This window comes from Equus quagga, unplaced genomic scaffold (assembly GCF_021613505.1).
Source record: "Equus quagga isolate Etosha38 unplaced genomic scaffold, UCLA_HA_Equagga_1.0 203_RagTag, whole genome shotgun sequence".
NCBI classification, from domain to species: Eukaryota; Metazoa; Chordata; class Mammalia; order Perissodactyla; family Equidae; genus Equus; species Equus quagga.
Window position 1 is genome coordinate 2,941,308 of NW_025798627.1, and position 13,908 is coordinate 2,955,215.

The 13,908-nt window shown below is 40.1% G+C and overlaps 1 protein-coding gene across 8 annotated transcripts in view; it reads left to right on the plus strand.

Moving 5' to 3' along the window:
• Nucleotides 1-13,908, plus strand: part of LOC124233492 (serine/threonine-protein phosphatase 6 regulatory ankyrin repeat subunit B) — a 291,043-nt gene that overhangs the window by 199,312 nt on the left and 77,823 nt on the right. For 5 of the 8 annotated variants that reach the window (XM_046650630.1, XM_046650625.1, XM_046650628.1 and 2 more), the window contains 5 exons: nucleotides 5,521-5,603; nucleotides 6,775-6,838; nucleotides 8,813-8,881; nucleotides 11,219-11,359; nucleotides 13,259-13,342. In XM_046650630.1, the coding sequence (XP_046506586.1) occupies nucleotides 5,521-5,603; nucleotides 6,775-6,838; nucleotides 8,813-8,881; nucleotides 11,219-11,359; nucleotides 13,259-13,342 (441 nt within the window). The remainder of the gene's footprint in view (nucleotides 1-5,520; nucleotides 5,604-6,774; nucleotides 6,839-8,812; nucleotides 8,882-11,218; nucleotides 11,360-13,258; nucleotides 13,343-13,908) is intronic. The other 3 variants (XM_046650631.1, XM_046650626.1, XM_046650629.1) reach the window with 1 other exon arrangement.

Here is a 13,908-nt window from a genome sequence, read left to right on the forward strand (position 1 = left end):
CTCAACTGCAGCAGAATTAGGGTATTGTAGTTATGCAGCCAACTGGTTCTAACATTCATTCATTCACTAAATGTTGAAGGCCTGTTAAGTGTCACCCATTGTGTCAGGTTCTGGGGTTACAGAGGTCCCTGCCCTCAAGGAATGTGTAATCCACTGGGGGCAAGAATTAAACAAGCAGTTACACTCATGCATGCTAAGTGTGATGCCAGAACAGTCGCTGGGTGCCACTGGGACACAGGAGGACGTATCTGGGACATAGCAGGGTAGGGAGGGCGTCTGGGAAAAGCAATGGTTAGTGGAGACTGCAGGGTGGGTAGCGAGTAGTTAGGTCACGGTATGGAGAGTCTTGCAGATCCCCAGTTAGACTTAAATTATTTTTATTATAATGTTACTTGAATATGTGTAAACATAAGACTACATAGAAACTCCTTAGGCTTTTGACCCTAATATATCAATAAATCCAAAAAAACCCCAAAATGCTTGCAAACAACATTCATGTTAACTGCATAGGTTAGCAATAGCAGCAAACATTCGTGAGGGCTTTCCCATGCTAGGCACACTCTGAGGGGTTGCATTTAACTGTCACAGCACCACAGGGTAAGTGTCATGATTATCACCATCTTACAAGTGAAGTAAATGAGGCACAGAGAGGTCCAGTTACCTGCCCAAGGTCACAGAGCTAATGGGGAGTGGAAATGGGACTCTATCCTTGGCCATCTGGATCTGGAGCCTCAGCTCCTGAGCACAAGACTTGCTGCCTTTCTATGTAATGGGTGATGTGATAGTCTGTGTTTTGCCAACATTAAATCCCCATTTACGTGGCGTTATGGTCCTGGTGGCTAAGGTGCTGACTCTTTAGAGTTCAGTTCACATGTGGGAGTGCAGGTTTTGCAGTGGCTTAAACAACGTGGTGGGACAGTAAACTCATCACACAGCACAAAGGCCTTTATTCCAACTCCTGCCAAATCGTTTGCATCAGAAGGCTCAGTGTACTGCGTTTTCATTGGCTCTCCCTAGGTTCAGATATCATTCGTGTGTAAGCCCACCTTTATTCTTTTCTCATTGGTCCCTGCCAGTTAAAGTAGTACACAGCACCAGTGCGATCCTAAGTACAGACATGGGTGCGGCAATTGGCAGAGGGACGTAATGATGAGGCAGTTGTTCAGATGAGTCAAAATATGCTTTTATGCCAACTGCTTTAGATTGTCATCAAAGGAAAAGACAACTTAAAAATTCTCACAGAGAACTCCTGAAAGCCCAAAGATATTTCAGCGACCCCCAGAGATGCACTAGTTTGAGAAAGGCCATGAGGAGCAGGGGAGAAAGAGAGTTTCAGGTGGAGGGATCTGCATGTGCAAAAGCTGGGGGCAGGACAGAGCCTGGCTTGTCCCGGAGGAATGGACAGAAGTTCACTGGGATTCTAGAATATGTATAGGTTAAGCAACAGCCAGGTCCAGAGGGATGTCATAAGCCATGTCAGAGTGCTTGGACTTGATTCAAAAGAAACCCCTGAAAATGTCTGTAGGTTGCAAAGAGCAAGGACCAGGCCTCGGTGTTGTGAGTTACACCTGAATGCCTGTAACTTAGGGGTGCATAATAAATACTTGAACAATGTAGAGAAAATTAATAAGAAATTGATTTTTTGATTTGGGTTGATCGGTTGAGTAAAGGTCATAAAATCATTTGATGATCAAAGTCATCAAATAATTTTTTCTTGTCCACTCAGTGGGCAAAACCAAACGAATGTCCCCATCCCCAGGAGAGTTGTGAGATCAATATTGTAAAGGATTTTGAAGCATAGAAAGATACCAGACATGCCAGCTGATCAGAATTCATCTTGGCTTTTAAGGAATCATACATCTAAGTTTAAGGAAGCACAACCTGATTACGACTTCAAAACTCACAGACTTCCTATTACCCACCTAAGCTAATGATAATCACAAGGACAATAATACGACTAATACGTGGTAAAGGCTCACCATGGGCCAGACCCATGAATTTAGAATTTAGCACTCTGTGTGCATTATTTCAATTAGTCCTTACAATTTCTCCTTAAGATCGACACTCTTATTGTCTTTATTTTCTGGATGAGAGAACCATTATGTACTTGCTGAGGATCAAATTGCTAATAAGTGGCAAAAGTAGGACTCAAAACCAACCCATCACCTTAACCACAGTGTTCTTTACCCTATGGCCTAAGGGATGGCTCTAGAAAAGACTAGATGTGGGAAGGGCAGCCGTGTCTCTCTGATGCCAAGGGGAAAGCCTAAAAGAACCTGTATTCTAATGGTGCAGACGCCCTTCACTCCCCTCGGATAGCTCTCTACAATTTATTCTGACCTCATTTATTCTGAAATAACTGGGTTGGAGACGCCAGCTAACAGCTAAATTAGAAATAGCTAATACAAATGTGTTCCATTAATTTTATGACTGGTCAAATAAATGTAGTAATTTAACTGGAATTGGTCTCCTCTTTCCTGTAATTTATTCATTGTTAAGTTTAGGGTTATCTGACGTCTTAATTCTTGATCTCCCCTACGTATACCTAACAAAGTAAAGGTGCTGCTTCTTATTTGACTGAGAGAGCCAAACCCTAATATTCCTGCTAAAGGTTTTATGATCCTTCCTTTATAAGTAGTCTTACTTTATAACAATAAAGGAGTAATTTTGAAATGCATGAGTCATTTCTAAATTGATTCAGAGATTCTGAATTTTGCTTTTATTCTCTTTCCAATCTTGGACTGATCTTTAGTCTTCCTTTTGAACTGTAGCGTCGTATTCAAGTTCAAATGCCAATAGTACTTCAGTCTAAATTAATATGTTTTCAAAACCTACACTGAGGTGGTGACTTTTTATTAACTATGAAAGAAGAGTATATATCAGGCAGCTTTTTTGCTAGACCTTTTAGAGTAGTTCTACCTCCCTTATCTTCTCAGGTTTATAAGTAACAGTGAAAAAAATGAAATAATTAACTAATGTAGAATGTGATGAATTATCTAAGGACAGTGGTGTTAAGGTGGCAGAGTTGATGAGAAGTATTGATGATGAAGGTTGTGGAATATGTTCCAATACTGTTACTGTTACACTATCAGTTATACTTTTTATGTTTTTGCTGATTGGTTTCTTATAGAGTTGGATGCTATTTTCTCTCATTCATTTGCTTGTATCATTTTATATAAAGATATAGATTTTATGTATCTTTATAAAATATATATTATATACTGTGTGCATATATACACATATATGTGTATATATGTGTGTACATATAATAATATGTACATAATGTATATTATATATAAAACTTTAACATTTATTTTTTCATATAATATATATTTGTGTGTATATATATATGTGTGTGTAAGTTTATTTATATATATATATATATATAAAGAATGAATGAAGAAGTCTCAAAGAATTCTTGAGAAATCCAATCCTTGATTTCAGGCATGTTGTTTCAGAAACTTAAAACTGTCCTAGAAAATATTCTATCCATTTTCCTCTTTCAAATGTCCAAAGATATTTAATCATATATTTTTACTTTACCTGCCCAGAACAAATAAAATGGTTAGGTAGAATCCCATTAGCTTAAAGTTCCGTTTAGTGAGGAGCTTTTAAAATATGTAATACATTTAAAAAATTACTATGTTTACTGGCATCAATAAAGAGTCATATAAGTAGCAGCATAAATAGAAAAGCTCCTCTCCCATCCCCCAACTCCCTCTTCCTTTTCATGAGCATCAAGGTTGTCACTGATGCAATTGCTTTCCAGAATTTTTTGTAAATGGTGAGGGAGGCAATTACAAGCAGTTCTCCTCCGCGTGGCACTGCCCGGAAGACGGGCAAATTGCATCTCTTGATGGATGCCAGCTATTATACGCGCTGGGTTGGAAATCTCCATATAGGGAAAGGAAAATGAGCAGAGGGAAGACTAAACAAATACACCAATAAATAGGAAGGAGTTTTCATGGAAAGAGAGAGGTGGTTAAATGCTGGCAGACTCAAATTTTGCAAAACCCTGAATACTGTGAAATATCTATGCATATGTATATACATTCACACATTCATGTGACTTCACATACGAAGTTATTCACATCGTAATAACTTTTGACATAGCAAATAAAATTCATGTATCTGAAGCTTAACAAATTCAAATCATATGTGTTTTTTTATGAAGCGTAGAATCTGAAAATGGGCCACTTTGTGTTGGAGAAGGAAATTAGGTAATTAATCTGCAGATGTAAATAGACATACTTGCTTGTGTTACGCAGAGGATTTACAAAATCTGAAATATATTATTTGAATATAATGAGATGTTATGAGAAGTGATCACTAACATTATAAATGCTTGGAAGTACACAGGAAACTCCCGATGATGCTGTTTGTTGTGAACTACAGTTCAGCACACAGCTTTGGGTCCTTGTTCGAGGAGAGGTGATAGGCAAGAGGAGGAGGATTTAGTTCTGAAGGCAGAAAGCACTGCCATCAGAAGGCTGCCATCCCCTAAGCGTTCATCCTGGGGACTGTATTATGGTGGGGGATCAGTCTAAAAAGTCCTTTTCTAGATTCTTTCTCTAATACTGTTAGGGAAAATATATTAGATTTCTGAAATGGATGCAAGGCAATGTTTATTACTCCTAACTGCGTTTTTGTGCCTGGTATCTTGATGTGGGTTAATGTGCAATATAAAAGTCTATTAGGAAGCTGAGTTTCACCTGCACAAGGTAAACATTAGTTTTTATTCTCATCCAAAGTTTTATTTTCAATAATATAGTCATTATTAACTTAGCAAAGTGCTTGGCACATAATAGGTCAATAGTAACTATTTATTTATCAATTCCAGGAATAGGGTTGCTTTTGAAAGTTGAGAGTTTGTCTTGTTATCTCTGGCAATTAGGGTAGTATCTGATGCTTAGAAAGTGTTGAATAGATGAATGAATGAATAAGACACAAAATTGATGAGCTGAAAGAAAAAAGAAAGGGAAATTAATTTTAAATGGAAAGAGTCACTGTTTATATGAAACATTTTCTTAAAAATATACATTCCTGGGGCTGGCCCCGTGGCCCAGTGTTTAAGTTTGCGCACTCCGCTGCAGGCAGCCCAGTGTTTTGTCGGTTCGAATCCTGGGCGCGGACATGGCACTGCTCATCAAACCACGCTGAGGCAGCGTCCCACGTGCCACAACTAGAAGGACCCACAACTAAAAATATACAACTATGTACCAGGGGGCTTTGGGGAGAAAAAGGAAAAAAAAAATGAAATCTTTAAAAATATATATATATACATTCCTGTTGTTATTGGCTTTAAATTCTGGTTTAGGTTGAGGGTTTTATTATTTTAAGGTGGAAAATAATTGCGTAATTATTTCTCAAGTGGAAAAATTACTGAATTATTTCAGCCAAGAGTTCCTAAGTGAGGTGTGGTGGATTTAATTTTCCTCTGAGAACTTCTAGAAAGGTAATCGTCCTTCTGCATGTGTCTTGAGATCTGCTACTGTGAGCTGCTCTGTTTTTCCTCCTCAGGTGTGGAGTCCATAGCATGTTCCCCCTACATTTAGCCGCCCTAAACGCTCACTCTGACTGCTGCAGAAAGTTGTTATCATCCGGTAAGTAACTCCATCCCACAGCTGAGGCTTCCTGGTCCTGTAAACGAGCCCCTTGGCTTCCAGTGTCTGGTCAGAGTGAGCGGCTGCCTGCACTTCATGTCATTCATTACCCGACTTGGCAGGATGAGTTGCGTCCACAGCTAACTGCGTGTGACAGCTCCCAGCAGTCCTTGCTGTTGAAGCTGTTTGCATGTCAGTATTCCTGCCCCAGAAGGAGAGTCTTGTCTGCTTTTCAAGTTAAAGTTTTGGGTGAGGCAGAGTGAGAGGCAAGCAGGGACGGCCCTGGCTTAGAGGAAGTTTGTCACAGGAGAGAACATTGTTGAGGCTTAAAATGGTGGCCTAACATTTAATATTTTTAACAAGGGAAAAGGGCCAAATCCCCCATGTTTCAATGGTAGAAAATGTCATGTTGCCTTCCTACTCCGTGGGCTCTGACAAATCACTACAGTTGATCCCCTCCAACTAGGTTTAATTTTTACTTTTTTAACGCGAGGCTATTTGGAACCAAGAAATTCTTTCTGGTGTGGCGCTTTGCTAATCTTTCTTATCGCGGCTTCTGCCAACCTCCATGTATTAAGAAGTTCCTGGCTTTCAAAGATGATGGAAGTCTGCAAGGCAAAGATTGTTTGTGAATTAATTCAACAGATATTCTAGAGGCATTTTTTTCCCTTTAAGTACTTTACCTATTATTGATTCTGCTTTCACTGCTTTTGGCATGTTTAAAAATAATCCCTGCATGGAAGCATGTTTCCCCAATCTTAAGCCAACTGAAAGATAATAACACACTTAAGAAAATATCTATTCCAGCATGTGAAGATTCCTCCTCTGCCTTCCATGTTTTCTCCATGTGTTCTGTCTGCCTGTCTATTGCCCTACTTATCTCAAATTGGTTTCATAAATTTCTATCCTGGGATTGAAATATGGGGCTGTGGTTCACCCAGGGCTGAATGTGAAAATAAATTCTTCTTGACTTCACGGTTCTTCCTATAAAATTGCCAAGCTTGAGCAGTTACCATTTGTTTCCATGACAACCTCTGTCTGACTACAGTTGCTTGCGTTCTGGTTTTTCTACTAACTGATTTTTCTGTCTCTGCAATGTTTCTTGTGGTTTAACTAGGACAAAAGTATAGCATAGTATCCTTGTTTAGTAATGAGCACGTGCTGTCTGCAGGCTTTGAAATAGACACCCCAGATAAATTTGGACGAACGTGCCTTCATGCTGCTGCTGCAGGAGGGTGAGTAGTGAGCAATTTCATGACTACTAATTCGTCTTGATTGACTCAAGTTGTCTGTGAATCAAAGGCAACTTCCTTAGTAAAATGAGTAAGAATCATTTCTGCCAATACCAAACATGACTATGTTGCATTTCTAGATCACTTGTGTTTTTGTTCTTCCAAAGAAAAATTGTTAGTCCATCTCATATAGAAAATAGTTTTTCTTTGGTTTTCTTTTCTCTCTTTTCTTTTTATTTTTTTTAAATTTCAGATTTTCAATTTCAGATTTTCAGCCTATAGACTATGTGGTACCTCCTTCACCAAAAGAAAATAGAGCTTTGTTCCTAAATTTTTCCTTTTTGTTGCTGGTAGGTGGGTGATGATCAAGCAAATGCAAGATTGAGTTAATTCCTGTTCACTAACAGACATTTTTGTCCCTATTTCAAAACTGATTTTTAAGCTTTTCTAGTGACTAAGTGTGAACCAAGGTCAAGAAAACCCAAAGGCTAGGCAAGAAGTGGCTTAATCCTTCTCTTTTTTTTTAAGTTGTAAAGATAGTTCTTCATCAGATACTCTTTTCCATATTAGCGGTTAGATTAAGGCTCTGATCAGTGTATTGTTGATTTATGACCACCCACTGACCAAACATGGCCTCTCTCGGATGACCTTGTTTGGGTAAGGTGTTGGTTCTTAACCAATTTCCTAGTCCTTAAGGAAAGCAAAGCTTCTCCATTTGTCATCTGTATGTTACCAAAGGCATTACCTATTTATCAGAGGTGGATTGACTGTGAAGCTGTGAGGCCCCTTATTTGCACGGTTCCCTTCTGAAGTCTTGTATCTAGTTTTTATTCATAATTTTGTATTTTTTAAAAGACCCTCCATCTCCCTATCGCATCCCCACAGGTCGTATGAGCTTTATGAGCCTCACAACCTGGATGTGTCTCTGCTTTTGATCCTTTAGCTTCATTCAGTAAGAGACAGGTGCTCTGTGTCAACCGGCATGCTACACCAACACAGAATGGTCTCAGAGAGTTCTTATATTTTATGATTGAACCAGCCAGGTTTCTGAGAAAGGTGGCCATACAGGGTGCATGTGGGATGGGGAGAACCCTGCTCAGGTTTATCATTAATGAAATCATTTCTCTTATTAAAATGATAATAAAACAGTAAGTCCTAGGCCACTTCTTAGCATCCCAAGTTTAGAACAATGATGGCTGATTGTCTCTTTTTATGGCCACATTTTAAAAAATATCAGACCTGTACAGAAAGTGGCAACACACTATTCTGGATTCATGTCTGAAACTCCCATTAGAATTAATGTTTAGCTACATGCCCTTCAGTAGGAGAATTTACTTCAATAGGTCCTTTTCTCTCCACTAAATGTGATTTATTGCTTCTGCAAATGACAAGGAAGCTTTGGAAGATCACTGTGCTCCATTACATCATTCTCAGCCCTGGTTCTGCACATTTATTAACCTAGATTAAAAAGACAGGGAAGTGCAGCTGTTCTATTTTCCATTAAGGAGAGTCTGGGTCGAAAATGCTTATCATGGTGAATTCATTCTGCTGTGATAAAAGGTAATGCTCATCCACTCTGGCTCATTGTTTAAAGGTGACATGAAATTATTATAGCTTTAAGGGGTTGTTTCATAAACTCTTGATGGTTTTGAAAGAAAATTTAGGATAAATGAGGAAACCATCGCTGCAAAGTTTAATCATGTAATAATCATTACATTCCTTAGTCATGGAATGAAAATGTTTCATCAAACTCTTTAATGTATTGATTTATTAGCTTTGAAAAAATGGACTTTGAAACTTTAGATTCTTACAGTATGGCATTACTCTTATATGTTCATGTTATTTTTTGTGCTGGCAGAGTTTAAAGCTGGAGCTATCATTTCCCCTCTGTCTGCATTCTGCAAAAAACAGCTCCTTCTGAAGATAGCCCAGCGCTTGACCTCTACCGTCTTAATGATGTTTTCCCTGTCTTTCTAGTAATGTGGAATGTATAAAACTCTTGCAGAGCAGCGGAGCGGACTTCCATAAAAAGGACAAGTGTGGGAGGTATGTAAACATGGAACTCTGCTTCAAATGCCTAAATAAAAGGAGCAGGGAACAGTCTATCTGGAATCATGTTATGTTGAAATGGTAAGCAGGGAAACTAGTTGGGGGAGCTCCCATCCTCAGAAGGAAACTCCTTCTTGTAGGGAAAGCACTAGCAAAGCAGGCACGAGCCACCAGGAAAGCATCTCCTCTCACAGCTTCTGTTAGAAGGGCCAGTGGTCTCTCTTCTCCTTCCAATTTTTGTTTCAATATCCTACATGGATATAGTTTTAAAAATTCTATTTGTAACAGAGTAGAATGCTTTAGCCCACCTAACCCAGAATTTGATCACAAGATCTGGACCATTTTATTATATTCATTGAACATTTGATCTTGGGATAAATCTTTAGACATGTTTACAACATTAAACATACACACACACACACACACACACATACATAGCTAGTAGCCCCTTTGGCTATTAGGCTGGGTCATAGAACTTTTATTACCTTAATGGTCCTTTGCATAGCTAAATCATGCCATAATACTTGCTGGTCCATGGATATATATATACATTTTTAATTTAATTTAATTTAATTTTTCCATAGCGTCTCTCTAACCCTCCCGTCCACATGCATCCTGGCTCTTGGAGTTGCCACAAATTTCTCCTCTTACCAACCTACCTGAGACAACTGCTCCTCCTATTTCCAGATTTATGTTGAGAGACACCTCCCTCCCCTCTGACAGGGCTGCCCTCCTCTCTGCTGCCCTAACACCCTCCGTACTCCATGACTGCAGCACACCTCGCACTGTCTCGTGGACTCTGCTTGACTCTCTCCTCACCTGACTGTGGGTGAGGACAGGGACTGGTCTCATTTTCTCTTTGTCTCTGGGCTCTGCCGCATTAGGTTGATACCTAATAATTTTCATACTTTTAATTAAAACATAAGCAATCCAATATGTAAAATACTCATAATTTGCTTTTTTTGGATGAAAGAGGAGAAAATCAACTCCTAAGAGAGCGCATAAATTGACTACTAATATAAAATAGTGGTACTTGAAAATTGAGAAATAGTTCTTGAGATAAAGTTACTTTATTTCTAGTATTCTATTTGATTATTAGTCTCTGAATATTGGCTAGGCGTACCAGATAAACTGTTAAGTAATCGAGGACTAAAAGTAAGTAATATAAAACAAATTACTTCATATTTCTGCAATGCCTTCCCCTTGACAAGGTGCTTGTATTTTCCAGATATTACTCACTTGGGTTCTTCCGGTAAATCTGTGAGAGATATGGAGATGCTTATTATCCTTTATAATAGATGAGAAAGCTGAGCCCAGAGAAACTAAAGTTATATATGTACACGGAAGTTTAGACCAGAATGGACCTTAGGGGACAGCTGCTCAAAGGTCCTTATTGAAATAAAGATGAGGAACCCCAGGCCTAGGGAGTGGACCTGGTTTGGCTCGGCTTTCAGGTCTCCCCAGACCAGATCCCAGGGCTTCTAATTCCTTGTGCATTTTTCTCCCAAGTAACCTGCATCCCTACCTTCAAGATGCTTTCAGTTCAGTAGAGAAGATGAGACAACACCAATAAAGTCAAGGCAATGTGTGATGGGAGCTCAAGAGAGACCCAGACAGGAGCCACACAGTCTCAGACAAAAGAGAAAGAGAACTTCTAGAACTTAGGAAGTTTTGGGGTTTTGGTGGTGGAAGCTTTGAAGTTGGTGGGTGGAAGTGGTTCAGGAAAGGGCATTCCAGGGAAGAAAATGCCAGAGGGAAAGGTAGAGGAAGTGTGAACATGCTCAGGAAAAACTCAGTCATTCAGTTTGGATGCAGTAATGGGCTCAGCTAGGGGAGAGAGAGAGACTTTATAAAGATAGATGGGGACCAGTTTGGGAAGGTCTTCAATTCCGGACTACAGAATCAAGACTTTGCTCAGTGGGGAGGACCGAAGGTTTTAGAACAGGGTTGTCACATGTGGGTACTGGACCTTAGAAAACCCAGTTCTTCATTCATAACAACTAGAAATTCTATGGGAGTTTGATTAGAGCTAAGGAGGCCAATAGGGATGGTATTGCAATAGTCCAAATACGCAGTAATGTAGACCTGAACCATGATAGGCCCTAGGAATGCAAAGAAAGGATAAATCTGCAGGTGGGTGGCCTTGTCTGAATCCACTATCTTTGTAGCCTCAGTTCCGGCTTGTAAAGTCAGAGGAGGGCATTCCCTTGGCCTCCACACTCTGAGAGCTGAGGAGCTTTCCACACCCCTAGGGGTACTGCTGTTGATGCTAGTGCTGATGACGGGTCTGTTTTTCAGGCCGAATGAAGTAATAAATTGCTGTTTGTTTTTCAGGACCCCTCTGCACTATGCAGCTGCAAATTGTCATTTCCACTGTATTGAGACATTAGTAACCACAGGGGCCAACGTTAATGAAACAGATGACTGGGGACGGACAGCTTTGCACTATGCTGCTGCATCAGACATGGATAGAAAGTAAAAACAGCCTTGGTCATGTTTCCGCTGGGGGTAGGGCTGGGAACGGGGAGGGTTTGCTCATTTTTCTTCATACTGCCTCGCAGAAACTGTGGATAAAGAACCTCTCTCACCCAGACCCAGAGAAGTTGGAATTGCTTCATCCCTAGCCCCAGTTTTCCCATTCTCCTCTCTTTATGTTTGATTATTACATCTCTGCACAATTACTCCCCTTCTCTGTTCTTTGGGTTGAATGCCAAGCGGAGATGTCAAGCCCAGGTCTTCAGTTCATTCAAAATCTGTTGTAATTTATCTGGTCATATAAAGCAGTTTTCATCATCACCACTTAAATGCTTCATTTGCTGTAAAACTTACATTTGCTGATATATATGTCATGCGTCAAAAATATTCATCTATGCATAATCCCAATAGCCTTCAAGCGCAGCATCACTATGTGTAAACTAGGCACTATTGTTCCAAACTGGGCGTGAATGCTCTTTCAGGAGCTGGAGGGGAGGGAGTTGGTTGTCCTGGACACTTTTGGATTCTAGGTGGCTAGGAATGGAAAACAGAAATAAGTGAACCAGTTCAGGGGAAAAGGTAGGAGAGGCACCCACAGTTAATGAGATTGTTCTCAGAGACTTAAGGAGCAGGGCCCCCTTCATAATAATACTTTTTGATAACCCTGTTTGGAGAACTGTTGAGTTATTTGCTGCCCTGTGCTGTGGAACTGATTCTGGGGCAGTGCTAACTCCTTTTCTCATAGAGCAATGGCTTTCAAACATTTTAGACTGTGACCCACAGTAAGAAATACATTTTGCATCATGACCCAGTGCACATGCTCCTCATGTGTATTTTTTATGTATATGTGTGTCAAATGGAAACAAAAATTTCCTAAAGCCATGTATACTTTTACTATGTGTGATGCATTCTGATATTTTCTTTTATTTCATTAAAAAATAATACTGACTGCAACCCACTAAATTGATTTCAGAATTCAGTAAAGAATTATGATCCATATTTCCACAGTTTGGAAAACACTGCTTGCTTTTCTCTTCCTATTTATATAATATTGGCCAGTCCGATGTAGCATGCAGGATCCCGTAGCCATGCAGGTGATTAACTCAACAAATGCATACCGAGCATCTTCCATGTGCCAAGCTCTGTGCTAGTCCCTTGGAATAGAATGGAGGGGCAAGTCTCCATCTGTTAAGAGGTAGAGAAGGAATCCAGGATGATGAAGAATTACCCTGGCGGATGAGGGGTGACTAGGACCCCATTCCTGGATAAATGAGATGCTGAGCTGCCAAGGAGGCAGCAAGGAATGTGGTAGGAGTCAGAGAAGTTTGAGCTAAATTGCCTCCTTTTCATTTGGGGAGTTTAGGATATTTATGGAAGGATGGACTACTAATTTGTCAACTAAATCGCTGATACCTGGGTGGAAGTTTTAGGAAAGTCATGTTCTCAACTGGATTCCTTGGGAGAGAATATATTTACTGGGAGGCCTTGGAGAGGACCAGGAATATCCTCAATGAAAAATCAGTAGTGCTCATATCTTATGGGTTGGGAGAAAAATCGTTGAGATATAAATTGCACCCAAGTCGTTAGCAACTTTGACATTAAAAAAATTAATTGTAGGGCCTGGCCCTGTGGCCTAGTGGTTAAAAATTCACATACTCTGCTTCAGCAGCCCAGGTTCACGGGTTCAGATCCTGGGTGCAGACCTACACCACTCACCAGCCATGCTGTGGTGGTGTCTCACATATAAAGCAGAGGAAGACTGGCACAGATGTTAGCCCAGGGTTAATCTTCCTCAAGCAAAAAAAAAAAGAGGAAGATTGGCAATGGATGTTAGCTCAGGATGAATCTTCCTCAGGGAAAAAAAATTAATTGTAATTTTTTTCTTTCCCTTATGCTGAGAAGTAAGACTATCTTAGGAAATGCCCATGAAAATTCAGAAGAACTTGAAAGAGCCCGAGAACTGAAGGAAAAGGAAGCCGCATCGTAAGTTTCTTCTCAGCTTAAGCACGAGGTGCACGTACTGATGCTCTGTCTGCTTCTCTGGGTTGCCATGTGGGCCAGCCTTACTATTTTTGGGTTTCACTTGGGGTCTTGAGGAAGTTATGTGGACTTGCTTTAATGAAGAAGAAACTGTTCTTTTAAAACATCTTTCAATTACGCTATTTTCACTCAGGGAACTCTTTCTAAAATTGTAAGCTTTGCCTGGACCATCACTGTGATTGGTCAGAGATTTTTATGACCAGGTGTCTTAAATATCATTTCTGACTCTGCTGTGTATCATGTGCCTCAGAGAACATAGTAAGCCTCTTCTCAGGGCCTTAGGCTCTCCTTTTATGGCCTGGGGATAACTATTTAGCAGATTCTATAAATAAATGTTTTGAGATTTTAGTGTGAAATGCACCAGTTGTACTCTCCCTCCCTCCCTAAAACACACACACACACACCACAAAGCCACGCACACATCAACTTACAGATAGCCCCCTGCTTCCTGCAGACAGCTTCTGTGGCTTCTGACAGGGGCTTAGCTATTACTGTGATAGGGGCTGGAA